This window comes from Lithobates pipiens, unplaced genomic scaffold (genome assembly GCF_037356315.1).
Source record: "Lithobates pipiens isolate NorthernLeopardFrog02 unplaced genomic scaffold, aLitPip1_a1.2 Scaffold_23, whole genome shotgun sequence".
NCBI lineage: Eukaryota > Metazoa > Chordata > Amphibia > Anura > Ranidae > Lithobates > Lithobates pipiens.
In genome coordinates, this window is record NW_027507785.1 from 50,948,708 (window position 1) to 50,974,482 (window position 25,775).

General features: G+C 46.7%; 1 protein-coding gene across 2 annotated transcripts in view; it reads left to right on the plus strand.

The window, feature by feature from the left end:
- The first annotated feature begins 659 nt into the window (after positions 1-659).
- Positions 660-25,775, plus strand: part of LOC143927495 (cullin-associated NEDD8-dissociated protein 1-like) — a 37,590-nt gene continuing 12,474 nt past the window's right edge. The window contains exons 1-9 of one of the 2 annotated variants that reach the window (XM_077451589.1): positions 660-855; positions 7,418-7,561; positions 10,177-10,331; positions 11,887-12,010; positions 12,110-12,366; positions 16,279-16,521; positions 18,658-18,950; positions 21,724-21,865; positions 22,873-24,366. In XM_077451589.1, coding sequence (XP_077307715.1) covers positions 788-855; positions 7,418-7,561; positions 10,177-10,331; positions 11,887-12,010; positions 12,110-12,366; positions 16,279-16,521; positions 18,658-18,950; positions 21,724-21,865; positions 22,873-24,366 — 2,920 coding nt within the window. In that variant the 5' untranslated portion in view covers positions 660-787. The remainder of the gene's footprint in view (positions 856-7,417; positions 7,562-10,176; positions 10,332-11,886; positions 12,011-12,109; positions 12,367-16,278; positions 16,522-18,657; positions 18,951-21,723; positions 21,866-22,872; positions 24,367-25,775) is intronic. The other variant, XM_077451591.1, reaches the window with a different exon arrangement.

Genomic DNA, 25,775 nt, shown 5'->3' on the forward strand with positions numbered 1-25,775 from the left:
GTGCAATACATACAAAATAGAATACAATTATATACAGAACTTACAAATTACAGAGGGAAGCTTCAGAATGGCAAAGATGTTTTTATTACAAATTATGTGAGCAGACTGCAGTTCCCCTTTAAGAAAAAATAAAATCCTGTCAATCTGCCGGAAGATCGGAAGTGACGTCGGCGTCGCTCTGGTCCTCCAAGAGCATAGAGCCAAGTGGGGCTATCTTGGCCTCAATCGGCTTCCTGCCCCATCGGATCGGGTCCGAGCTAAGCTCGGAACTGACCGGGAAGCGGCGGGAGGGGGGCACCTCTCCCGCTATCGATAAACATGATCTTGCGGCGAATCTGCCGCTGGGACCCCTTTTATCTGAAAGCCGGCCGCCTGACTGAATAAATATACCGGGGTTATGGCAGATAGCTGGAGGTTAAACCCTAAAGCAGAAAAGCAAAAAAAAAATCCAAAATTGAGTTCTGCTTTAAAAAAAAAAAAGTGATGCCGGGACTCTGAGTTGGCCCCTTATTGGTGGGCCCCCTGGGGACGCCGGGCAGACGCTGTATTACAGGAGAGCCACCAGCAGAGGTCTTTCCTGGGACGCTCACCCGTCTATTTATATCCACAGCCGTGTCAGGTTTTCCAGCGACTTCTAAAGAGGGGACAGCAGACCATAGCCCCCTCCACCCCCCACCCCCCTGAGGCGTGTCACTGCCACCGCCATATCGTCCCAGGCTTGGGGGTCACCAGCAGCGTGCGTCCCTGTCTGAGCCTGTCCGGGGGTGCCGGCTTCACCGTCATCACCATGAGCAACGTCTCCTATCACATCTCCAACCTGCTGGAGAAAATGACGTCCAGCGACAAGGACTTCAGGTGAGACGCTGTAGTGGGGGCCGACGTTTGGACTGAAGTAGGGGCCAACGTGTGGACTGGCCTGAGGGCTGACGTGTGGATTGCATGTGGACTGACATAGGGGCCGACTTGTCAATTGGGGTGGGGGCCGACGTGTGGACTGGTGTAAGGGCCGACGTGTGTATTGGCGTGGGGGCCGTCGCGTGGACTGGTGTGGGGGCCGACGTGTGGACTGGTGTGGAGGCCGACGTGTGGACTGGCATGGGGGCCGTAGTGTGGACTGGCGTGGGGGCCATAGTGTGGACTGGTGTAGAGACCGACATGTGGATTGGTGTGGGGGCCGACATGTGGACTGGTGTAGGGGCCGACATGTGGACTGGCGTAGGGGCCGACATGTGGACTGGCCTGAGGGCTGACGTGTGGATTGGCGTGTGGACTGACATAGGGGCCGACTTGTCGATTGGGGTGGGGGCCGACGTGTGGACTGGTGTAAGGGCCGACGTGTGTATTGGCGTGGGGGCCGTCGTGTGGACTGGTGTGGGGGCCGACGTGTGGACTGGTGTGGAGGCCGACGTGTGGACTGGCATGGGGGCCGTAGTGTGGACTGGCGTGGGGGCCATAGTGTGGACTGGCGTGGGGGCCATAGTGTGGACTGGTGTAGAGACCGACATGTGGATTGGCGTGGGGGCCGACATGTGGACTGGCGTAGGGGCCAACGTGTGGACTGGCGTAGGGGCCAACGTGTGGACTGGCGTAGGGGCTGACATGTGGACTGGCGTAGGGGCTGATGTGTGGATTGGCGTGGGGGGCCAACATGTGGACTGGCATGGGGGCCGACGTGTGGATCGGTGGGAGGCAGACAGAATGGTACTGAAGTCCATTGCAAGCCATACAGTTTCATATTTCTGGTTACAAACGAAAGTTGAAGAACAGTCAAGTTTATTTGCTATGGGGAACCAAACATTACGGCAGGACCTTACGGCTGCCCAATATATCAGATTTTTTTTTTTTTTAAGTCCATTAGGGCCGGGCCAAGGGGTAGGCAGAAGAGGCTTTCACCTTGGGCACCTCAGCAGAAGGGGGCACAAAGAGGGCAGGATCTGCAACCTATTCCGCTAAGGAATGGAGGAACACTTTGGCATTGGTTACCCCATACAGGAGATCTTCCCTTACTTCCTGTCATTGTGACACCCTTACAAGAAGTTGACACCGAGACTGAGAGGCACGAACCACAATTAATACATTACCAACTCTTCCTCTGCCCTATTAAAAATGTGTTTTTGCTGTTGTCGGTGTCCCCGTGGGAGGAATCTCACATCACTTCCTGTTCTGACAGGAGTTGAGAAATATCCTCATTTGGGGACACACACACAGCAATAAACTATGACAGAGGTTTTAAAACTATCCAATCAGGACCGGGCCAAGGGGTAGGCAGAAGAGACTTTCGCCTTAGGCACCTCAGCAGAAGAGGGGCACAAAAAAAAGAGCCAGATCTACAACCTATGCCGCTAAGGAATGGAGGAGCACTTTGGCATTGGTGACCCCATAAAGAGGTTTTAACACTATCCAAATACAACATAAAAAGTTTTTGCTGTAGTTTGGGTTTGTTATGCTGTGCTAAAAAAAATGTAAAAAATAATAATAATACTTGTCCTGGCACTGGTCAGTGACCCCATTAGGAAGATCTTTTCTTTCTTCCTGTCTTTGTGAAACCTGTACAAGAAGTGCAGGGAGTCGTTGTGATTGTGATAAGAAGGTAAAGATAGCAATTAAAAAAAAAAACATTGTCAACCTTTCTTCTGCTTTATTCAAAATGTGTTTTTGCTGTTGTCGGTGTCCCCGTGGGCGGGATTTCCCATCACTTCCTGTCCTGACATAGGTTTTAACACGATCCAAAAACAAAATAAAAAAGAGTTTGGGTGCGTTATGGTGATTTTTGGTGCCAGGAAGCCAGCGCCATGTTATTCTGTGCATGGAATTGGTGCTGGAATCCAAAAATATGGGTCCTCCTGAACCCTGCCCTTAACCCTAACTTTACCCTTCCCTCCCCTGAACCCCAACACTCTTTCAGTCATGGAGGCTCAGCATCACATGTGGGCGGTACCTATGCAGCCTGCTTAGGAACGCCCATTCCTCCACAATGACATTTCCCCGTCATATTTACATAACTCCTCCCAAGAGCCCGCCCACTGAGGCTTCTGGAGAAGCGTACTGATGAAGGGTGCTGTGATGTATTTCAGGAAGCTCCTCCCACCAGCCATGATCTCCCTGCATTGCATAGAGAAGTACAGAGACCCAGCGATGACATCATTGTGTTTAAAAAAATGCCCTCGGCATGTTAAGGAGGGGGGAGGGGCGGGGGCACAGAAGTTAAAATATAAGCAGATTAAACTTCAGGAGGGAAATTCAAGTTTTATTTTACATTAGTCAGACAGAGCTGTGCCCACATGTTAGCTTTAAAGCTGAACTCTGCAGGAAAACTTTCATCTAAATATATTCCTCAATAGCCACAAAGGATATAAATCCACTTTGTGTGCATCAAATTTATCTGCAAACCCAGATATGACTTTGTAAAAGTAGCAGTGACATCATCACTGTGCTGTACATAGCCTGTGCACAAAGCAGAGCTGTGGGAGGGACCCAGCATGCTCCACCTACTACAAAAAAAACTACAGGCGGGGGCGGAGACAAGACCAGTCCTCCTGCACAAGGAGAGAGAGCAGAGTACTGGGATGGGCCTGGTGGACCCCACCCACTACAAAAAAAAAACTATAGGAGGAGGCGGAGACAAGACCAGTCCCCCTAAACAAGGACAGAGAGTAGAGCACTGGGAGGGGCCCAGCAGACCCCACCCACTAAAGGAGGGGGCGGAGACAAGACCAGTCCCCCTGCACAAGGAGAGAGAGTGTAGAGTACTGGGAGGGGCCTGGCAGACCCCACCCACTACAGAAAACTACAGGAGGAGGCGGAGACAAGACCAGTCACCCTGCACCAGGAGAGAGAGCCGAGCACTGGGAGGGGCCCAGCAGACCCCACCCATTCCAGAAAAATACAGGACGGGGCGGAGACAAGACCAGTCCCCCTAAACCAGTGTTTCTCAATTCCAGTCCTCATGGCCCACTAACAGGTCATGTTTTCAGGCTTTCCATTATTTTGCACAGGTGATTTGATCAGTTTCACTGCCTTAGTAATTACCCCAGCTGTTTCATCTGAGGGGAATCCTGAAAACATGACCTGTTAGTGGGCCATGAGGACTGGAATCGAGAAACACTGCCCTAAACAAAGATAGTAGAGCACTGGGAGGAGCCCAGCAGACCCCACCAACTACAGAAAACTACAGGAGGGGGCGGAGACAAGACCAGTCACCCTGCACAAGGATAGAGAGTAGCAGAGCTGTGGGAGGGCCCAGCAGACCCCACCCACTACAGGAGGGGGCGGAGACAAGACCAGTCTCTCTGCACAGAGAGAGAGCAGCAGTGAGCGGTCTTTATTACAGGAAGTCTCACACTGGATTACTGCACAGATCTGGAAGAAATACACAAAGTGAATGGAGATTGTAAAAGAATGAATGTATTTAGATAATATCCCGGAGTTCAGCTTTACGTTGATCATGTTCACATTTATAAATAACAATGTAGAGTCTATTTATCAATGCTTTACATTGGTGGAATAATGTGTGAATCTTGGGTGAGATTCGATCAATAGGCCTCTTTATCGGCATGGCTGATATCTATGTTGTGCTGTCACTCTATAATTACTCGCAGCTGCTCTGCCCCGGACTGTTGGATGATTTCCCGAAGCAAATCCTCTGGGATATAATTACATAAGTCACAGGGAATGAACAGCTCCGGAAGATGCATCAGATAAAAGTCACAGTTGTTGATTTACTAAAGGCAAATAGACTGAGCGCTTTGCAAAGTGCAGTTCCTCCAGAGCTTAGTAAATGAGCAGAAGCTCTGCTGACTCCCATCATCCAATCACGTGCAAGCAAAATGCTGTTCATTTTAATTTTTTCTTGCACGTGATTGGGTATTCTTTGCAAAGTAAAGCTTTGCCTCATTTACTTAGCTCTGGAGTGCACAGACTATTTGCCTTTAGGAAATCAACCCCACGGTGTCTTCTACTGCCCCCTTATTTTCAATCCAGTCATTGCAATGCAGAACCAAGGCTTTTATAGATTATTTTATACTTAGTATTATTATTTATTCTATCTATCTATCTATCTATCTATCTATCTATCTATCTATCTATCTATCTATCTATCTATCTATCTATCTATCTATCTATCTATCACCTTTTTTTAAGTGAATAAGTCCCCATCTCACATCATATTCCTCCTTTACATCAGGTTCCCCATCACAGTCCCCCTACTTCTGGGTCCCCATCAGAGTCTCCCCCTTAAATCAGGGCCCCCATCAGTGTCCCCCCTTACATCAGGGTCCCCATCAAAGCCCCGCATAAATCAGGATCCCCATCAGAGACCCCTCTCCATACATCAGGATGCCCATCAGAGACCCCCATTACATCAGGGCCTCCATCAGTGTCCCCCCTTATGTCAGGGTCCCCATCAGAGTCACCCCTTACATTAGAGTCCCCATCTTCAGGTTCCTCATCAGAGTCCCCCTTACTTCAGGGTCCCTATCAGAGGCCCCCTTTACATCAGAGTACCCATCAATAAAAGTTTCCCTTTATATCAGGGTCCCCATTAGAGTCCCCTATTACATCAGGGTCCCCATCTTACATCAGAGTCCCCATCAGTCTCCCCCACTTCAGATTCCCCATCAGGTCCCCCTTAAATCAGGGTCCCCATCAGAGTCCCCCCTTACATCAGGGTCCCAATCAGAATTCCCCCTTCAGGATCCCCACCAGAGTTCCCCTTTACATCAGGGTCCCCATCAGAGTCCCTCTTACTTTAGGGTCCCCATCAGAGGCCCCCCATAAATCATGATCCCCATCAGAGACCTCCCTCCATACATCAGGGTGCCCACCAGAGACCAACATTACATCAGTGTCCCCCCCACTTCAGAGTCCCCCTTAAATCAGGGTCTCCATCACTGTGTCCCCTTACTTTAGGGTCTCCATCAGAGCCCCCTTACATCAGAGTCCCCCATTACATCAGGTTCCCAATCAGAGTCCCCCTTACTTCAGGGTCCCCATCAGAGTCCCCCCTTACATCAGAGTCTCCATCTTACTTCAGGTTCCTCATCAGAGTCCCCCTTACTTCAGGGTCCCTATCAGAGGCCCCCTTTACATCAGAGTACCCATAAATAAAAGTTACACTTTATATCAGGTTCCCTATCAAAGTCCCCCCTTACATCAGGGTCCGCATTAGAGACCCCCTTACATCAGGGTCCCCATCAGAGTCCCCCCCCCTTACTTCAGTGTCCCCCATTAGAGTTCCCTTTATATTAGAATTCCCATCAGAGTCTGTATTAGGAAGAGGATAGGTCACTGATCCTAGCTGTGGGCCAGATAACATTTTGTAGAGGGACAGGTGTAGTTTGGAGACCCCTGGGGTTAGAATAGCTGTTGGTTTTTTTTTACTTTCTTATGCCAGGAACATTCTATAGCAGCCAAAGAACCTTCAGTATCCTAAACACTTCCAGGTGCAGCGTGCATTCCCCTCTGTCCCTTGTGGTTCCCCCCACCAACCCCGCAGGTGCATGGTCGCCACCTAGCGGTACCGCAGCACCCAGCGGGAGGCCAGGCACTCAACATTTCCAAGAAGTGTAGTATTAAAATCCTTCTTTTGCACGGTGCCTGTGAATTATTTTTCGGTGGCGGAATTGCTTTAGAAGGTGACAAAAGTTCAGAATTTCTCCTCTCTGTTCCAAAAAACAAAAAAAAAGTTTAGGCTGATATCGGGCTTCAAGTGAGGGTTCTGATTGGCCGCTGTGGGCAAGTCCCCGACTTTCGACTTTAGGGTTACTTTTCTCCAGTCGTTAGAAATCAGCTACCAAGTGATCTATTCAGGGCCGTCTTTAATATTGATTGGACCCTGGGCAACTTTTTTCTTGGGGGCCCCCTCCCCATGCAGTTTCGCTCTCCACCTGCTCTGAGACATAAAATAAATAGCAGCTAGACTCGAAATCAGTTTACTGAATCAGATCAGGCAGCTATTGCGATTGGTTGCCAGAGGTTTCAGTGTATCATTACCGCTCACTGACTGGTTGCTAGAGGTTACAGAGCACATTACAGCTCACTGGTTAGTTGCTAGAGGTTACAGCACATGAATTCTGCTTGTTGATTGGTTGCTAGAGATTACTGTGGATATGACCTCAGGGGGGCATGATATACATATCAATGCCGCCAGCTGCCTCTACTTACATATGAATGCTGGTAATTTACATGTAAACACAGGGTCTGCAGGTGAGTCATCTGGGACACAGCACAGGATTAAAACCTCAAGGGGCGAGGGAATTTAAACCAGGATAGTTGGAAAGTATGAAGCAGCTGCTTTGGGCCCCACAACAATGACAGGGCCCAGGGCAGCTGCCCCTTTTGCCCTGCCTTAAAAATGGCCCTGGATCTATGGCGTTAAGGGGGCCCAATAACAGACCCGTTGTTTCTATTTCCTGGAAAGGTTCATGGCCACCAATGACCTGATGATGGAGCTGCAGAAGGACGCGATCAAGCTGGATGAAGACAGCGAGAGGAAGGTGGTGAAGATGCTGCTGAAGCTGCTGGAGGACAAGAATGGAGAGGTGCAGAACTTGGCAGTAAAGTGGTGAGAGAGGTGTGGGGATCCTGTAACATTCGATCACCATTCATCTACGGAACCATCAATGGGAAATGCAAAGAAAATTTGTTTTTTTTGGTTTTAGATGGTGTTTGACCTCCAGTCTGGTCTTGACAAATACTGATGGGGAGGGAGCTACTCCTCCCATATAAGACCCAGTGGAGGGAGGCAGTGCTTCATCCCACTCAATGATGCCGGTGTTCTGGCAGATAGTGTCCGGCCATCATATAGTGTCCGCCCCGTACTGCGCATGTACAGTACGGGGCAGACGAAGCTTCGGAAAATCTCTGAAGATGAACGACGCCTGCGCCGTGAATGAAGGTGGTAGCCCCCCCATCCAAGCGGAGATAGGGTTGTGAAGATTAGAGGGCCCCTCGCGGGCGAGCTTCTCTCGCCGCGCTTCGGGCTCGGCCTCGCTGCGCTCAGCTCTTTTTATTGTAACTCTATGTCCACTTGGATGGTGGGGATAGAACCTGGACTCGGGGCCCAGGCGCCGTTCATCCTCGGCTATTTTTGGAATGTGTGTGTGCTGTGTACTGCGCATGCGCAGTACACAGCGGACACTATCCAAAGGGGGACCATATTTCATAGGACACCGGATAAGATTTCCTCTTAAAGCGGAACTTCAGTCATTTTTTCATCTTTCCATGTAATAAATCCTCTCCCCTTGTTGTTTTAACTTTGGATAGTAAAACTTTTTTTTTCTGCCAGTAAATACCTTATACAGCCCACTTCCTGTGTCTTGTCTGGTCATTAGCCCATAGCTCCCAACTGTCCCTGATTTGGAGGGACTGTCCCTGATTTGGAGCAATGTCCCTCTTTCCTCCTCATTTGTTCCTCCGTTTGGTCTGATTTATATATATCTATATAAAATGCACTTTTTATCTATCATAAAGTCTTTCCCAGTGCTAAACCATCTGATTTATAAATTGCTGCATTTGTAAATTCCAAAAGCCAAAATAAAGGAATAGAAGTGGTTAAAAAAAAAAATCATTTGTGGGTTTTTTTTTTGTACAATTCTCCTTTAAGGGGCGTGGCAAGGGGTGTGTCCTAAGCCTGCATACTTTGGCTGATAGGTGTCCCTCATTGCCATATCAAAAAGTTGGGAGGTGTGTTAGCCTGGCCTTATGATATCATGCACAGCTCTCTCTCTCTCTCTCACTCTTATTAGCCCTTGTACACACGGTCGGACATTCCGACAACAAAATCCGACTGATTTTGTCCGAAACTGTTGCATACACACAGTCGGACAAAGTTGTCGGAAATTCCGATCGTACGTAACGTGATGACGTTATTTAGTTACGATGGGAATACGTTCAGGCTAGTAGCCAATAGCTTTGGTCTAGGAATTTGATCTGAGCATGCGTGGCACTTTGTCCGATTGGAATTCTCTACACACAATCGGATCATGTTGTCGGAAAGTTTTATAGCCCAGCTATAAAACTCTGTCCGTCGGATATTCCGATGGAAACAGTCCGATGGAGCCCACACACGGTCGGATTATCCGACAACACGGTCCGATCGGACATTTTCCGTTTGAATGTCCGACCGTGTGTACAAGGGCTAAGAGTTTGCCAGGAGGGGAGGGGGGGGGGGGGTGGGGTGGGTACATACGAGGTGTTGGGAAGTATGTAAATAGAGATTTCGTTTGGTGGTATTTGATCACCATTGTTTTTTTTTTATGATATAAATGAAAAAAAGACAAAAAAATATATACCATCACTGCTGTCGGTGGGAGGAATAGTGCCCCATCATTGGTTTCAGTGCCAGGAATAGTGCCCCATCATTGGTGTCAGTGGGAGGAATAGTGCCCCGTCATTGGTGTCAGTGGGAGGAATAGTGACCCATCATTGGTATCAATGGGAGGAATAGTGCCTCATCATTGGTGTCAGTGGGAGGAATAGTGCCCCATCATTGGTGTCAGCGGGGGGGAATAGTGCCCCTTCATTGGTATCAGTGGGAGGAATAGTGCCCCATCATTGGTATCAATGGGAGGAATAGTGCCTCATCATTGGTGTCAGTGGAAGGAATAGTGCCCCATCATTGGTGTCAGCGGGGGGGAATAGTGCCCCTTCATTGGTATCAGTGGGAGGAATAGTGCCCCATCATTGGTATCAGTGGGAGGAATAGTGCCCCATCATTGGTATCAGTGGGAGGAATAGTGCCCCATCATTGGCACCAGTGGGAGGAATAGTGCCCCATCATTGGCATCAGTGGGAGGAATAGTGCCCCATCATTGGTATCGGTGGGAGGAATAGTGCACCATCATTGGCATCAGTGGGAGGAATAGTGCCCCATCATTGGCATCCGTGGGAGGAATAGTGCCCCATCATTGGTATCAGTGGGAGGAGTAGTGCCCCATCATTAGCATCAGTGGGAGGAATAGTGCCCAATTATTGGTGTCAGTGGGAGGAATAGTGCACCAAGGGCCAGAGGCAAGACAAGCAAAGGGCCACATCCAGCAGTCTGCAACTATATTACTGTGATTGATCTATGACTATGAAGAATGTTCTCCTACCCTAAAACGTAGACTATTCTTTTCTGCACCAGTGATGGGAATTGCCGTACCCAGCCATGTTTATATCCTTTGTCTCTTCTGGCAGCCTGGGTCCTCTGGTGGGGAAGGTGAAGGAGTACCAGGTGGAGGCCATTGTGGACACTCTGTGCAGCAACATGCTATCGGATAAGGAGCAACTCCGAGATATCTGCAGCATCGGCCTGAAGACTGTAATATCCGTACTTCCCGCCGCCAGCTCAGGTAGGAGGCATGTGGGTTCAGCATGGTGACATTTGCCACAGTTGGATGTCTACTTGTCCACTACTTTACATTGTAGCAAAGTGTCATTTCTTCAGTGTTGTCATATGAAAAGATAGAATAAAATATGTACAAAAATGTGGGGGGTGTACCCACTTTTGTGAGATACTGTATATATATATATTTACATCAGGATCCCCAGAGAGGACCCCCCCCCCCTTACATCAGGGCAGTGAGAGATCTCTCTGCTCTCTCACTGGCCAGCTCTCCCTTGCTGCCTGTTGGCTCTGTCATGCGGCCCTCCGGCTCTCCCGTCCTGCCCGCCAGCTCTGTTATGCGGCCCTCCGGCTTTCCCGTTCTGCCCGCCAGCTCTGTCCTGCGGCCCGTGTGCTCTCTGGCTCTGTCATGCGACCCGGCTGCAGAGAGGCTGCAGCCCAGTGGCTGGGGACCCCTGCAGAGACTCAGGGCTATGGGCCCCAGATTCGGGGCTGTAGCCCCAAAAACCACCCCCTAGCGACGCCACTGCTCATAGGGTTCAGTGGTTCCTACCACCCACCTCCATGTCACTTCTGTATTCTGTAGTGACCTGCAGGTTGGCAGTAGGAACCACTAGTGTTGCAGAGGGGGACACAAGAGATGGACACTCCTGGAAGTGTCGGTTTCCCAGCAGAATTTGAATAGAGTGGCACTCTGGTGGCATTGGGCTGAACTGTGATCAGAAGCAGCATTACAAGGAGACAATCACCTATGATTAAATCCCCCCCCCCCCCGGTGGGCAGAGCAAAACATGTCAGGCGGCGTGGCCCGAGGAGAGGAATTGACTGAGGCTTTCACATGTATACATCCACACTAGGACCGGCTATGGTGAGCGGCGGTTTTATGTTTACAAGGAGCCAATCAGTACATGAGCTGACAAGAAGCATACTGATAGCAGGAGAGAGCAGAGGAACAGAAAGATCTCTGTCCCCTCATATCAGCATGCGCCTCGTCATCACATAAACAGATTGGCTGCTTGTGCTTGAGCTCATCATTGGGCTGCTTCACCGTCACTGACCAAAGGCTGTGGGCGGGTCCATAGCTGTTGACTATGGGCCCATGTAGCTGTTGACCTTTAATATTTGGACACTTACCTGTCCTGGAATCCAGCAATGTTGGCATTGCAGCCGATGTTTCCATTGGCTCTCGGGTGCTGCCGCTGCCATTGCCCGTAAGGGCAACTGGCAGTGAAGCCTTCACAGCCGGTTCCCTACTGCACATGCGCAAAGCATGCTCGCTTTCGGAATGGCCACGGTGGCGGGGGAAGGAGGAGGGGGGCAAAACTTCCGAGTGATCTCACCACGGCAAGATCTCTCGGAAGGTGCCTGTCAAAAACAGGTACCCGCTCTCACCCCTCGAAAGGTGCAAAATGTGGCACCGGAAGGGGGGGGGAGGCAGATAAGCGGAGCTTCCACTTTTGGGTGGAACTCCGCTTTTTAAGATTCTGGATCTGCGCTGTCAATATACATATCTATGAAATGCAAGCTTCTTTTTTTATTATTATGCCTAAATTTTGGTCCAGGCTCAACTCTGGCTGCCAACGTGTGTCGTAAGATCACGGGTCAGCTGACCGGAGCTATCGGTAAACGGGACGACGCCGCTGTGCAGCTGGAGGCTCTTGACATCCTGTCGGACATGTTGGGAAGGTGGGTATCAGCTCCTTGGCAGGTTCATATTCATATACACAAGTTCCACCATGTGATGTTGTACCCACCCTTCTCTCCTCTCCTGTTTGTCCCCATCAGATTAGGAGGGGCCCTCTACACCTTCCACCCTTCCATCCTCACTTGCCTACTCAGCCAGCTCACCAGTCCGCGGCTCGCTGTGAGAAAGAGAGCGGTGCTGGCGCTTGGGCACCTGGTACAGACCTGCAATGGGAACCTCTTCACTGAACTTGTAGAGCACCTTGTGGGTGAAATGAAGAAGAACGAGTCTACGTCAACCACCAGGACTTACATTCAGTGCGTGGCAGCTGTCAGTTGGCAAGCAGGACACAGATTAGGTATGGGGAACAAACATGGAACTTGCACATTAATGTAAAACTCTAAAGCAGCCTTTCCCAACCTTTTTACCCCAGGGGGAACCCTTAAAATTATTTTCAGGTCTCTGGGAACCCCTGATAAAACCCATTCATTGGGGGTCAGTGGGAACAATACCCCTTACTTTGGTGGTCAGTGAGAAGAATGACCTTTTTTTACAATGGTGATAAGAATTGCCCTCTTACAGAGAGCTATAAAGATCATTGGTGTCATACCACTGGGTCCTCCAATTGGCATTGGCTCAAAAGTATGTAGGCACCATCAAATAGGAGGCAAATCAGCCACAGCTCAAGGAACCCCTTCTCTGGATGAACCCTAGGGTTCCACGGAACCCTGGTTAAGAATGGCTGCTATAAAGGAAAACTCCAGCCTTGCCTGTTTCTCCCCATACGGGTAACAAGTAGACATGTGCACTAACAAAAAAAATTGTTTTTGTTTCATTCGTTTGTTTGCTTTTCTTCGGAAATTCAGAAATTCGAAAAAAAGAAAGAAAATAAGTCAAATTCAAAAATAATAACCAATAATAACTAACTATTAAATTATAGGTATTGGAATTTCCTTTCAAATTTGGCTGTTTGTTAACATAACAAATACAAATTTATATGAATTATCCGAAAAATAACGAATGCCGCATCTAAACAAATGGAATGGAACAAATTAATAATAATTAATAATAATAAAAAGGTTTTATTATTATTGTTGTTATTTCTTATTATTGGATCGTTACGTTCCATTCGTTTAGATACGGTATTCGTTATTTCAGATAATTCGTTCAAATATGTTCACTAACAGCCAAATTTGAAAGGAAATTCCAATACCTATAATTTAATATTTATTATTAGTTATTATTTCATTTTTTTTCGGTTTTTCGAGTTTACAGATTTACATTCTTTTGAATGTTCAGATTTTCATTCTTATTTTTGGATTTTCAAATTTCCGAATTTTGGAATTTCCTAATTCGAATTTTCGTAATTCCGAAATTTAGATTTTGTGAATTTTCTCATTTCTGAAATTTCCGAATTTTTTCCAATTTCCAAAATTTCCAATTTCCGAAATTTCGAATTTTTGAAATTTTCCTATTTCCGAAATTTTCCAATTTTCGAAAATTTCGAAAATGTAAGAATTCGAAAAGTTGGAAATTTCAGAAATTGAAAAATTCGGAAATTAACGGATTTGTCAAAATTTGTTAAAAAAACGAATTCGGAACTAAACAAATTGCACATGTCTAGTAGCAAGTCCTCTTCTGTGTTGAAACTGATTACTCTCTATTCTCTGCAAACTTGCATCTTTGCATTATACCCCTATGAAACGGCAACAGCTATATTGAGCCTTCTGAATAATAATCATCAATCCCTTTCCACCTGACCTGTGCTGTTGCTAGCCTATCTCTCATAGCCTTTAGCTTTCTCTGCCAACAATTATTTTGCTCCATCCCTTTAGATGCGCATCCTCAGGCAACTAATCAGCAGTTGAAGTTTGCAGCACTCATTTGCCAAGCCGGCAGGGGCATGCACTTCTAAAGGGATACTGGGGCATGTGTTCTTTCATATAACACTCTTGTAAGGAGTCTGCTGACCCCTTCCACAATATCTCAGCTTTTATTGGAAGGGTAAAGATCTGCCGCCTGTATCTTTGGCTGGTACTGCACTAAAGTGGATCTCGCATTAAATTGTTACTAAACCCACAACAGTAAAATCAGTCTGTATATACAGTAAAGCATGCTTGTTAAACTCATTGTGGAACCTAAGGGATTAATCCTCTGCATTGTGAAAAAAGGGCTGTTTGAGCCCGAATTCTCTGATCCTCCACTTCTTCCAGTGCCCCAGTTCATCTCTGGGTATTACTGAGGGAAGGGGACAAGCTGCACATGCTCAGTTTGGTGTGTATTGCGAGAGAGTTTTTTTTTTTTCCTGGGAGGGTGCATGTGATCAGCACATGTCCAATCAGCACTGTCCAAACAGATTGAAAACTTCTCCTACAGGCTTTATCCACTTAAAGGGGTTGTAAAGGTTCGTTTTTTATTTTCTAAATAGGTTCCTTTAAGCTAGTGCATTGTTGGTTCACTTACCTTTTCCTTCGATTTCCCTTATAAATGTTTTTTTTCTTTGTTTTCTTTGTCTGAATTTCTCACTTCCTGTTCCTCCTCAGTAAGCTGTTCAGTAAGCTGTTCTGGCAGACTAACCACCAGCTCGGATGATGGTGAGAAGTTTACTGAGGAGAAACAGGAAGTGAGATATTCAGACAAAGAAAAAAAACATTTAGAAGGGAAATCGAAGGAAAAGGTAAGTGAACCAACAATGCACTAGCTTAGAGGAACCTATGTAGAAAATAAAAAACAAACCTTTACAACCCCTTTAAGCCCCAAACCATTTTGCAGGCCAAAGACCAGAGCGCGTTTTGCGATTCGGCACTGCGTCGCTTTAACTGACAATTGCGTGCTCGTGCGACGTGGCTCCCAAACAAAACTGATGTCCTTTTTTTCCCCACACAAATAGAGCTTTCTTTGGTGGTATTTGATCACCTCTGCGGTTTTTATTTTTTGCGCTATAAACAAAAAAAAGAGCGACAATTTTGAAAAAAAATCACTTTACTTTTTGCTATAATAAATATCCCCAAAAATGATATAAAAAAAACTTTTTTTCCTCAGTTTAGGCCGATACGTATTCTTCTACATATTTTTGGTAAAAAAAAAAAAAATCACAATAAGCGATTATTGATTGGTTTGCGCAAAAGTTTGAGCGTTTACAAAATAGGGGATAGTTTTATGGCATTTTTATTAATATATATTTTTTTAACTAGTAATGGTGGCGATCAACGATTTTTATCGTGACTACGACATTATAGCGGACACATCGAACACTTTTAACACATTTTTGGGACCATTGTCATTTATACAGCAATCAGTGCTATACAAATGCATTGATTCCTGTGTAAATGACATTGGCAGTGTAGGGGTTAAGTGTGTTCTAGTCGTGTGTTTCTAACTGTGGGAGCGTGACTGTCTATGACACGTCACTGATCTCTGCTCCGATCACACGGAGCAGAGATCATCAGTGACACTGTCACTAGGCAGAACGGGGAGATGCTTGTTTACATTAGCATCTCCCATTTCTTCCTCCCCGCGGCGTAGTCCGCGGGACCCGCGATCAGACTCACGGAGGTTCTGATTGGCGCGCATGTCCATCTGCCTGTCTGTGAAATTCTGCCAACGTACATCGGCGTGCGCCGGTCGGCAAGTGGTTAACCAGACACTGATAGAAGTCACAAGACTGCTATATACTGCTGATGTGAAAAGGTATTTAGCAGTTTATATTTACTAAAATAATTGCATTTCCATGCGAATGCAGGCTCCTGGGTTTAGTGACACTTTAATTATTAGGGGTCTTCAAAAAGATTTCCACACTTTTTTTATATTTAATAGAGTTAAAAAAAAAAAAAGTGTGTAAACTTTTTGAGGAACCCTCGTATATTAGTATTTTTTTTATGTTAAGCATATACTGTGTAGCACTTCCAGGTAAATGGCTGGTCTCAACCCTCTGCCACTTTTGCTGTACAGCTTGGCCTCTTAAAGAAAGTTAAAAAATAACAGATTTACTGGCAGATTTACTGGAACAGGTAAACAGGCCCAAAAAAACAAACAAATGCACCCACCCCCATCTAAAAAGCGTGCCCCGTTTCTTGTATAGTTTTTACAGGGCAGGAAAAAAAAAGAATCCTGACAGAGCTTTAGCTGTTTTCCACTTGATCCAAAACCCCCCAAAAATGGCTGGAATTAGGCTTTAAAAATGTTAGTAAGCTTATAACTGGCTATAGGGTCTCAGTCACTATTTACGAAACCCTTGCTACCAAGGACGCTTCTCCTTTGCTCTCCTTAGGTCCACACTTGGACAGAATAGTGCCCCTAGTGGTTGGCTTCTGCAAGGTGGAAGATGACGAGCTGCAGGAGCAGTGTTTCCAGGCCATGGAGTCCTTTATAAAACGCTGCCCAAAGGAAATCTCGTCTTACGTCCCCACCATCACAGATTTGTGCCTGAAGTACATCGCCTACGACCCAAACTACAATTATGACAGCGAGGAGGAAGAGGACACGATGGAGACAGAGAGTGATGAAGAGCAAGGTTTGTGTAGCTTTGGAGAACCTTGTTTAGCTGAACTCCAGGCACACCGGTAGGAGCTGTTCTGTATGGCCAAGGGATTTGTATTTCTTTTTATCAACATTGCAAAATGTATACAGCTCTGACAGACAGCAGAACCAGAACTGCTGGCCTGACTTTTTCTCCAGTGTAGTTAAGCAATAAAGACTGGTCACCACATATTCCCAGCCTGTGGCTGGAGAGTGAAGGAGTAGCAGATGACTGATAAGGGCATCTCTCTGCTTATTATGTTCACTTAGCACATCTGATTGACCTCACGTGCTGCTCCACCCTCTCTTGTTTTTCTGTGGAGTTTTTCTGTTCAGGTGATAACAAGAAGCTCATATCAAGTCACATTCAGGTTTTCATACCAGTTACATTCATAAATAAAAGTGATATTTTTAAAATAAATACAGAACAGTAACTGCATTATTGGGAGCTGATGTAATACCTGCCTGGGGTTCAGCTTTGAAGTGTAACTGTAGCTAGACTACGGACATTAAATATTTATATACTGCACAGTATATATTTAAAAAAAGTAAATTAGCTTTAATGCAACCCCTCACTGATCTCTGCAGCTACAGGCACTGTAGAGCAATTGACCCTCAAGCTTAATAGCAGAGGCATTGATGTCCTTCAAGCTGGCTCTCCCTGTAGCTCAGCTCCAGCGTCTCCATCAGCACTGACTCAGCACTAAGATGTAATTACAGTGCGCAAGATCTGGTAGGGGAGCAGAGCTGCTGAGTTACTGCTGGGAGGTAGGGTTGCCACCTGTCCGGGATTCACCCGGGCAGTTCGTGTTTTGAATCAGGTGTCCAGGTTTCAGGCAGACTGAAACCCGGACACATTATTCAGAGTGGGTTGTGGCTCCCCAAGTAACCAAGAAAGTCACACACACAAATCTGTTGCTGTCTGGGGGCAGGTTTGGCATCACTAGGGGGGCAGGGCGATGATCTCAGCAAGAGCAATTTGGCCACACCCACTGTAGCACGCTATGGACACTGCATTACTACTCTCCTTGAGGGGGGGGCACCCAAAGGTGTTTCAGGGCACTAAAGTGTTCGGGTTTGGCATGAAGAAAAGGCGGCAACCCTACAGGAAGGATGCCCAGTTACTGCTGGGAGGAGGCACAGGGTGGGCAGAGCTGCTGTGTTACTGTTGGGAGGAGGCAAAGGGGGAGCTGAGCTGCTGGGTTACTGCTGGGAGGAGGCACAGAGGGAGCAGAGCTGTTGAGAGAACCAACTTGAAGGACTTCAGTGCCTCTTCTTTGAACTTTAAAGAGGTATTCCACCACAGCGTTTGCAGCTATAAAGGTGGTTAGTGTGAGTTGCTTATTTACTGCTTGTTAAGGATATGTAAATACTTGAATTTCCATATTCTGGGCACAGGTCTACTTTAAGGCTTCCACTGTACACCCAGCTTGAGCTCAGGCTGATCCAATATAGATACAGGTACTGTAGAGAAATCCATCCTCAAACGTCATAGATGAGGCACTGATGTCCTTCAGGTTGGCTCTCTCTGCACCTCATCTCCAGCATCTCCCCTGTCCAGCACTAACTCAGCACTAAGTAAGATGTAAATACAGAGCACAAGCTCTGGCAGGGGGAGCAGAGCTGCTTGGTTACTGCTGGGAGGAGGCACAGGGGGAGCAGAGTTGCTCAGTTACTGCTGGGAGGAGGCACAGGAGGAGCAGAGCTGCTGGGTTACTGTTGGGAGGAGGCACAGGGTGGGCAGACCTGCTGAGTTACTGCTGGGAGGAGGCACGGGGGAACAGAGCTGCTGGGTTACTGCTGGAAGGAGGCACAGGGGAACAGAGCTGCTGGGTTACTGCTGGAAGGAGGCACAGGGGAGCTGAGTTGTTGAGAGAACCAACTTAAAGGACTTCATTGCATCTTCTTTGAACTTTGAGGAGGTATTGCTCCACAGTGCCTGCAGCTATAGAGGTCAGAACAACTTGATAAAAGACTATTTACTGCTTGTTAAGGATATGTAAATACTTTAATGTCTATATCCTGGGCACAGGTTTAATTTAAGGCTACCATTGTACGCCCAAGTCTGAGCTCAGGCCGATCTAGACTCAGATGGCTGGAGGAATGACTCTTTCTTGCTTGCTTCCCTCAGAGAGCGAGGAGGAGTACAGCGATGACGATGACATGAGCTGGAAGGTGAGGCGCTCTGCAACAAAGTGTCTGGAGGCTCTGATCACTGCTCGGCCCGATTTGCTGTCTCAGTTCTACAAGACCGCTGCCCCCGCCATTATCCTGCGCTTCAAGGAGAGGGAGGAGAACGTCAAGTCAGACATTTTCTCTGCCTACATCGCCCTGCTGAGACAGTCACGGGCTTCTCAGAGCTGGAGGCAGAATGTGGAGGCCACTAGCAAAGGGGACACCCCACTCAGTGCTCTGCAGAAACAGGTAGGACTTGCTACACTTCATTGTTTCCTTTCACATTTTTTAGGGTTCATATATGTACAAGTCTTCAGCCCCTCACATGTTCATAAAAAGCACAGCAGTCCTTTAACTCCTACCCTTTGACCTACACTAACCTCCCTACTAGTTTCAGATGAATATGTAGGTAACTTACTTGGGCAACTGAGGGACTCTCAAGTTATTCCTATAACAGCAAAAGGGGCCAAGTCTATAGGTCCATTAAAGTTCACGTTTGTGTAAAGGCAGGCGTCCCAATGGTTTTGGTGATATAGTGCATGTGTGTGAGTGTGTGTATGTATATATATATATATATATATATATATATATATATATATATATATATATATTATTGCTGTTACTGATTAAAATTTTCGTGTTCGGTTAATCCATTGTTTTTTAAATCGATTAATTGACTAATTTCGATTAATTATAACACACATACAGATCCAACTACTTTTAGCTGATCTCCTTGTATTGCAACTCTGCATTAGTCAGTGGTAAATGTGGTATACACTACATACAATCACCCGACACTAGTTATTTTCCACAATCCATGACTTAACTTCACAGTTCACACAAATACGTTTTAAATTCAAACTGTAGAACTGATGTAAGTCATTCTTTTTCTCCACAGTAGCGTGCCAATCCCTCCACCTCCGGTTTAACTAATCACTCTCACCTTATGGCATGGATCCCTGTGCAAACAGGTGGTCGTGCAATCGGGTATCAAAAGGATTAACAAGGACCATAAACTTCTCTCACGTCTCCTTAGATCTCAGCAAGGACACCAGGTCATGGGTAGAAAGAAAAGATCTAAGTCAGGGATCTCAAACTGGCGGCCCTCCAGCTGTTGCAAAACTACAAGTCCCATGAGGCATTGCAAGGCTGACAGTTACAAGCATGACACCCACAGGCAAAAGCATGATGGGACTTGTAGTTTTGCGACAGCTGGAGGGCCACAAGTTTGAGACTCCTGATCTAAGTGCTCACCGCTTAAAGAGGAAGTAAACCCCTTCAAACAACTGTGGCCTACAGGTAAGCCTAGATTAAGGCTTACCTGTAGGTCCAAGCAATATCTCCTAAACCTATATGGTTTAGGAGATATTTGCCCGAAAATGGGCACCGCTGTCTACGGCGCATGCGCCGTAGACAGCGGCGCGCAGGCGCACTAAATGCGGCAAGTCCAAGAATGGATTTGCCTAATTTGTCGACTCCCGTGCGCATGCGCGGGAGTGACGTCATCGCGGCTTCGCCGAATGGCTGTGGCGGAGCTGCGAGACGCGACTCCCGTGCGCATGCGCGGGAGTGACGTCATCGCGGCTTCGCCGCTGTCATTCGTCGGAGCTGCGAGACGCCACCAGCAAGATGTATGCGGCGGACTACAGGGATCAGCGGCGACTTCGCTGGCTCCTGTGTCAGGTAAGTGACACATAATGAGCTACTATGCGATGCATAGTAGTCCATTATGCTTTACCTTTGCAGGGAAAAAAAGAGGAAGTAAACCCATCAGGGTTTACTTCCTCTTTAAGTATTAATTAGGATTAAATGTTTGTGTTCAAACACAAACTAATCATATAAAGATGATAAAAACAGCAGTGGGTGACGTCATGCGCAGCTCCTCCCCCGTACACGTTACGTTCAATCAGAACTTCGACATCACCAGACTCCTCCCCCCTTCCCTTCGTTAACAAATGGAGGCACTTGGGGAAGGGGGGAGGAGTCCGGTGACGTCGATGTCCGTGACATCACTAGATCTCTGATGGAACTGCCTGAAGACCCGGAAGCCAGCGGAGAGAGGCGAGTACCGATCAAAAGAATTTTGATCGATCAAAAAAATTTATTGATTAATCGAGGAATTAATCATTAATTTCCACAGCCCTAATATATAAATTTAATTTTATTTTTTATTTATTTTTTGAGCCCCTCCCAGCTGCTTTCAGTCCTTTCCTGTCTACCTGTGCTCACTTCGTCTTTAGCTTCACTTTATACCTCCTGGACCAGCTTCCCAATAGTAACTATGGTGGATCACGCCTGTGGCTATCTCTGTCAGCATGGCTGCATGTAGTTTCCACGAGGGGGGGGGGGGGGGGGTGCATGTGGCAGGGTGGCACCACAGAAGCACAATTCAGAAGACAGGGAAAGAAAGTTGCCACCCAATACAGGAATTTCCTGAACAAGCCACTTCATAGCATCATTATTTAATGAAAGCTTCACATTTAAATGAGGTTAATGATTTGTGAAACTACATTAGCATGTTATAGTACTGCCTATAAGGCCTCATTTAGATGGGTGCTGATACCCATAGCCCATGAATGAGCGCCTTTTTTTCAGCATGCAGGCAACCTATTCATGTCTTTTGTGGCCACTCATCTGCACCTGCGTTGCTGTCAAATTTGGATGAGCAGCTGCTGCGTCCAAACAGATATTAATTGGTGGCAGCTGAAGTGCACAAACAAGTTCTGGTTGTCAGTGCCCGTGGCAACGAGGCCTAAAGTAGGACATGCAGTATTTATTTTGGCGCGGTGTGTTGCAACACACTAAACCACATCATAACGCTCTGGGGCAAATAGAAGTGATTCAAATGTTACTTTGTAACATTTTAGTAAAATGAAAAAAAAGCAAACCGTGCACCTACATTGTTCCTCACAGTCCACACCAATGGCCGTGCTCTACGGTGCAGCCACGGTGTATGAACCATCCTTGAAGTACAACAGTCCTGTGTGTTGAACCTCTCATTTTATCTGTCCTGTCCTTCCAGGTTCCATCCGTAATGAAATCCCTCCACAAACTCCTAAAAGACAAGAGCACCAAATCCCGTCAAGGCTGTTTTGCGGTCTTCACAGAACTGACTGCTGCACTCCCTGGTTGCCTCTCCCAGCACATCCCCGCTCTCATCCCAGGTAAGAGTTTATTTTAATGGCAAACTGAACCACACAAAATATTTTACAGAAAATATGAATTCTGAACATTTCAGGGAGCTTTTTAAAAGTCATCCCATCAAAAAATAATTACTTGAAGAACCGAGTCAGTTTCTGGCTACTTGGATACTCCAACGGTGTAATCTCCATGGCCCATGCCATAGTTCCCAGCTCTGTTCTTGTCCACCTTTTGAGTTTTAGTTTTTTTTCCCACCAACTTTTGTGTGTTGTATCCTCTGTTAAATTCTTCATGATATAAGATAAATAATACATTTAATACAAGGCCCTCATAATGGGCACAGCAGGTGTACAGAATCAGGACCTCAGCCAAAAGGTGGAGTAAGACAGAATGGGGCCCTTGGCAAGGTAGCAGCTGTCCCCAACCCCCTTCCCTTTAAATGTTGATAACAATAAGAAGTAGACATGTGCGATTCGGTTCGTAACTAATAGATTTTTCGTACGAATTTGTTAGTATTCATACATTCACATCCGAATAGCTGAAAGAACCAAAATACGAAAATTGCAAAATTACGAATAAGCAAAATAACGAACACGTGAAAATCTCCAGACTTTCTAAGCAAAGAGCCAGTTTACTGTCCTTCAGGCTTTAGGGGGGGGGCAGACTTTGGCCAGTAGAAGTAAACCTTGCTTCATCATCGGTTTGAATGGGAGAAATTGTGACCTATTATAAGTGTGAGGAATGTTGCCTCATTTATAGTGTCACTGGAAGGAATGGTGCCCCCATCATTGGTGTCAGTTGGACGAATTTTGCCCCATTGTTGGTATCAGTGGGAGAAACAGTGCACTATCAATGGTGTTAATGCAAGGAATGGTGGCCTATTATTGGTTTCATTTGGAGAAACAGTGCCCTAAGGGATGGATACAGACATGCAAAGGGCCCCATCTGGCCCCTGGGCCGCAGTCTGGAGACCACTGATGTAAATCAACAGCAATTTTTACTGACTGTATTTTTATTTTTACTTTTACAGGACTTGTTTTCTCACTGATGGATAAATCTAGCAGCTCCAACATGCGCCTGGACACTTTGGCCTTCTTGAATGTGATACTCAACAGCCATCCTCCTGAATGTTTCCAGGCACACCTCCCAGCTCTCTTGCCCCCAGTAGTCACATGTATATCAGACCCTTTCTACAAAATCACCTCTGAGGCTCTGCTGGTGGCACAGCAGCTGGTGAGAGTGATCCGGCCTCTGGAACAAGCTAAGAGCTCTCAGCCTTCACCCTACACAAAAGAACTGTTTGCTGCCACTCTGAAAAGGCTGCAGGCAACGGACATAGACCAGGAGGTAAAGGAGAGGGCGTTGTCTTGCATGGGCCATCTCATCAGCCATCTTGGTGACCAACTTGGCAGCGACCTTCCGCCTACTCTCCAGCTCATCCTAGAACGTCTCCGCAATGAGATTACACGGCTTACTGCGGTGAAAGTTCTCACTCTAATAGCAGGCTCTCCACTTAAGATTGACTTGCGGCCTCTGCTGAAGGACACCCTGCCCATCCTGGCTTCTTTTCTGCGGAAGAATCAGCGAGCTCTGAGACTTATTACTCTTTCTGCTCTTGAAGTGCTAGTTAGGAATTACAGTGACTGCCTAAAACCCGCCATGTTGGATCCAGTAGTGGCAGAGCTTCCGTCACTACTTGCCGAATCAGATATGCATATAGCCCAGGTGACTGTTGACTTTCTAACCACCTTGGTGTCGGCTCATCCCGCCTCTCTTTCCAAGCTTAACACTCAAACCCTTCCCCAACTTTTTCAACTTGTGCACTCCCCACTGCTCCAAGGAGGAGCCCTTACCTCCATTTTATCTTTAATAAGGGCACTGGTTGCCAGCCACACTCCCCATCTTGGTTATGGTGATCTCCTCAAGCAACTGACAGGGCCAGTAACCTCTTCGGGCTCTACACTTCACAAACAGGCCTTCACCTCTGTGGCTAAGTGTGTGGCATCCTTAGCCAGTGCTTGTCCTAAAGAGTCCAATTCATCCATCAGCCAGTTCATACAAGATGCCAAGAACCCTCGTGCTGGTGACCATGTGAAAGTGTTGGCCTTCTTGACCCTGGCAGAGATTGGACATGAGAGGAACCTTGGAAGCCAGCAGAAGGAGTTGAAAAGTGTGATCCTAGAGGCCTTTGCATCCCCCAGTGAAGAGGTGAAGTCTGCAGCTTCATATGCTCTAGGGAATGCTTGTGTTGGAAGTCCAGCAGATTTCCTGCCCTTCTTGTTAAAAGAGATTGGAGGACACCTGAGGAGGCAGTATCTTCTGCTACACTCACTCAAGGAAGCCCTGACATCCCTACCCAGTGAGGAACTAAGGCCGTACCAGGAGGATGTATGGAAACTCTTGCTTGAGCACTGTGAAGCTACAGAGGAAGGCACCAGGAATGTGGTTGCGGAATGTCTTGGAAAACTGATACTAGTGAATCCATCACAGCTTCTACCAAAACTATGTAAACAGCTAAAATCAGGTGAGGCAGTGAGATCAAAGGGGCATGTACAAATTGACAATAAAAACATATAAAAAAAACAAGCACAAGATGGCGCCTCCATCAAGGTGTAGAAATTTAATAAAATAAATAAAAGACAATAAAAATGCACTCACTCTTTAAAAGTGGATCAAGGCTTGTCATAAACCCATATAGACCCCCAAAGGAACACCATGATGCTGCAGGGCTCTACAGGCATGTGGCTGGCTGAAGCAGAGTTCTTGGTGGAAGTACAGCTGTCAGGCTGCAACATAAGCAACAGCAGCTTCAAGAAGTAGCAAGATGGCTGCGGCCACATGTTCCACCAAGAACTCTGCTTCAGCCAGCCACATGCCTGTAGAGCTCTGCGGCCTCACGGGGATCCTTTGGAGTTCTTGGCAGAAGTACAGCTGTCAGGCTTCAGGGTGGAACATAAGCAACAACAGCTTCCAGAAGTAGCAAGATGGCTGCAACGCCAAACAGCTCCCCTTTCGTCTGGGTGACAGGAAGTGGAGGGAGGGTGGCTACATGTTTCAAGGCAGACAGGCGCGCCCCTTTATCAAACCTTTCCTATGGTTTGATAAAGGGGTGCTCTTGTCTGCCCTGAAACATGTAGCTGCAGCCATCTTGCTACTTCTGGAAGCTGCTGTTGCAGCCTGACAGCTGTACTTCCACCAAGAACTCTGCTTCAGCCAGCCACATGCCTATAGAACTCTGCAGGCTCACGGTGATCCTTTGGAGGTCTCTATGGGTTTATGACAAGCCTTGATCAACTTTTAACTAGTGAGTGCATTTTATTGTTTTTTTGTTCTTTTTAAAATATCACTACGCCTAGATGGAGGCGCCCTCTTGTGTTTTTTTTTTTATATGTGCAGTAGGATCTCAAGACCTAATCTGTAAGGAGCTGCATGCACTTCACCTGGCCCTCTTATGTATCCTGTTAAATGACGGCTGGGTTCTAGTCCGCTCAATAGCTTATTAATTTTCTTTAATAAAAGAAATGATGTTCTTCATAAAAAGCTTTATTTTGATTATTTTTTGTGTATGCAGAATGAAAAAAAAAAAGTAGTGCTTTTGAAATTCATGCACATTTCCCCATGGTTTGGCTCTCTAAAAACATTGCTGCAAGTACAAAAAAAATATCTGTTGGCCCTGACAGACATACAGCAAGTTTCTATCTTCCTGCAATGTGCTGGCGATGCTGCTTCTGCTGCACTGAAATCCCAAGCAGTATTTTTATCCCTTACTGAAATGGGGATGTGTTCTGTAGTCCATAGAGGAGAACTGAGCAGGGTTAAAACACTTCAGTGCAGCAGAGGCAGTGTTGTCAGCCCACTACAGGAAGTTAGGAACTTAGTGTATTCCTGGCAGGACCAACTGGTACTTTTCTGTACTTGCAGCGTTTTTGGAGA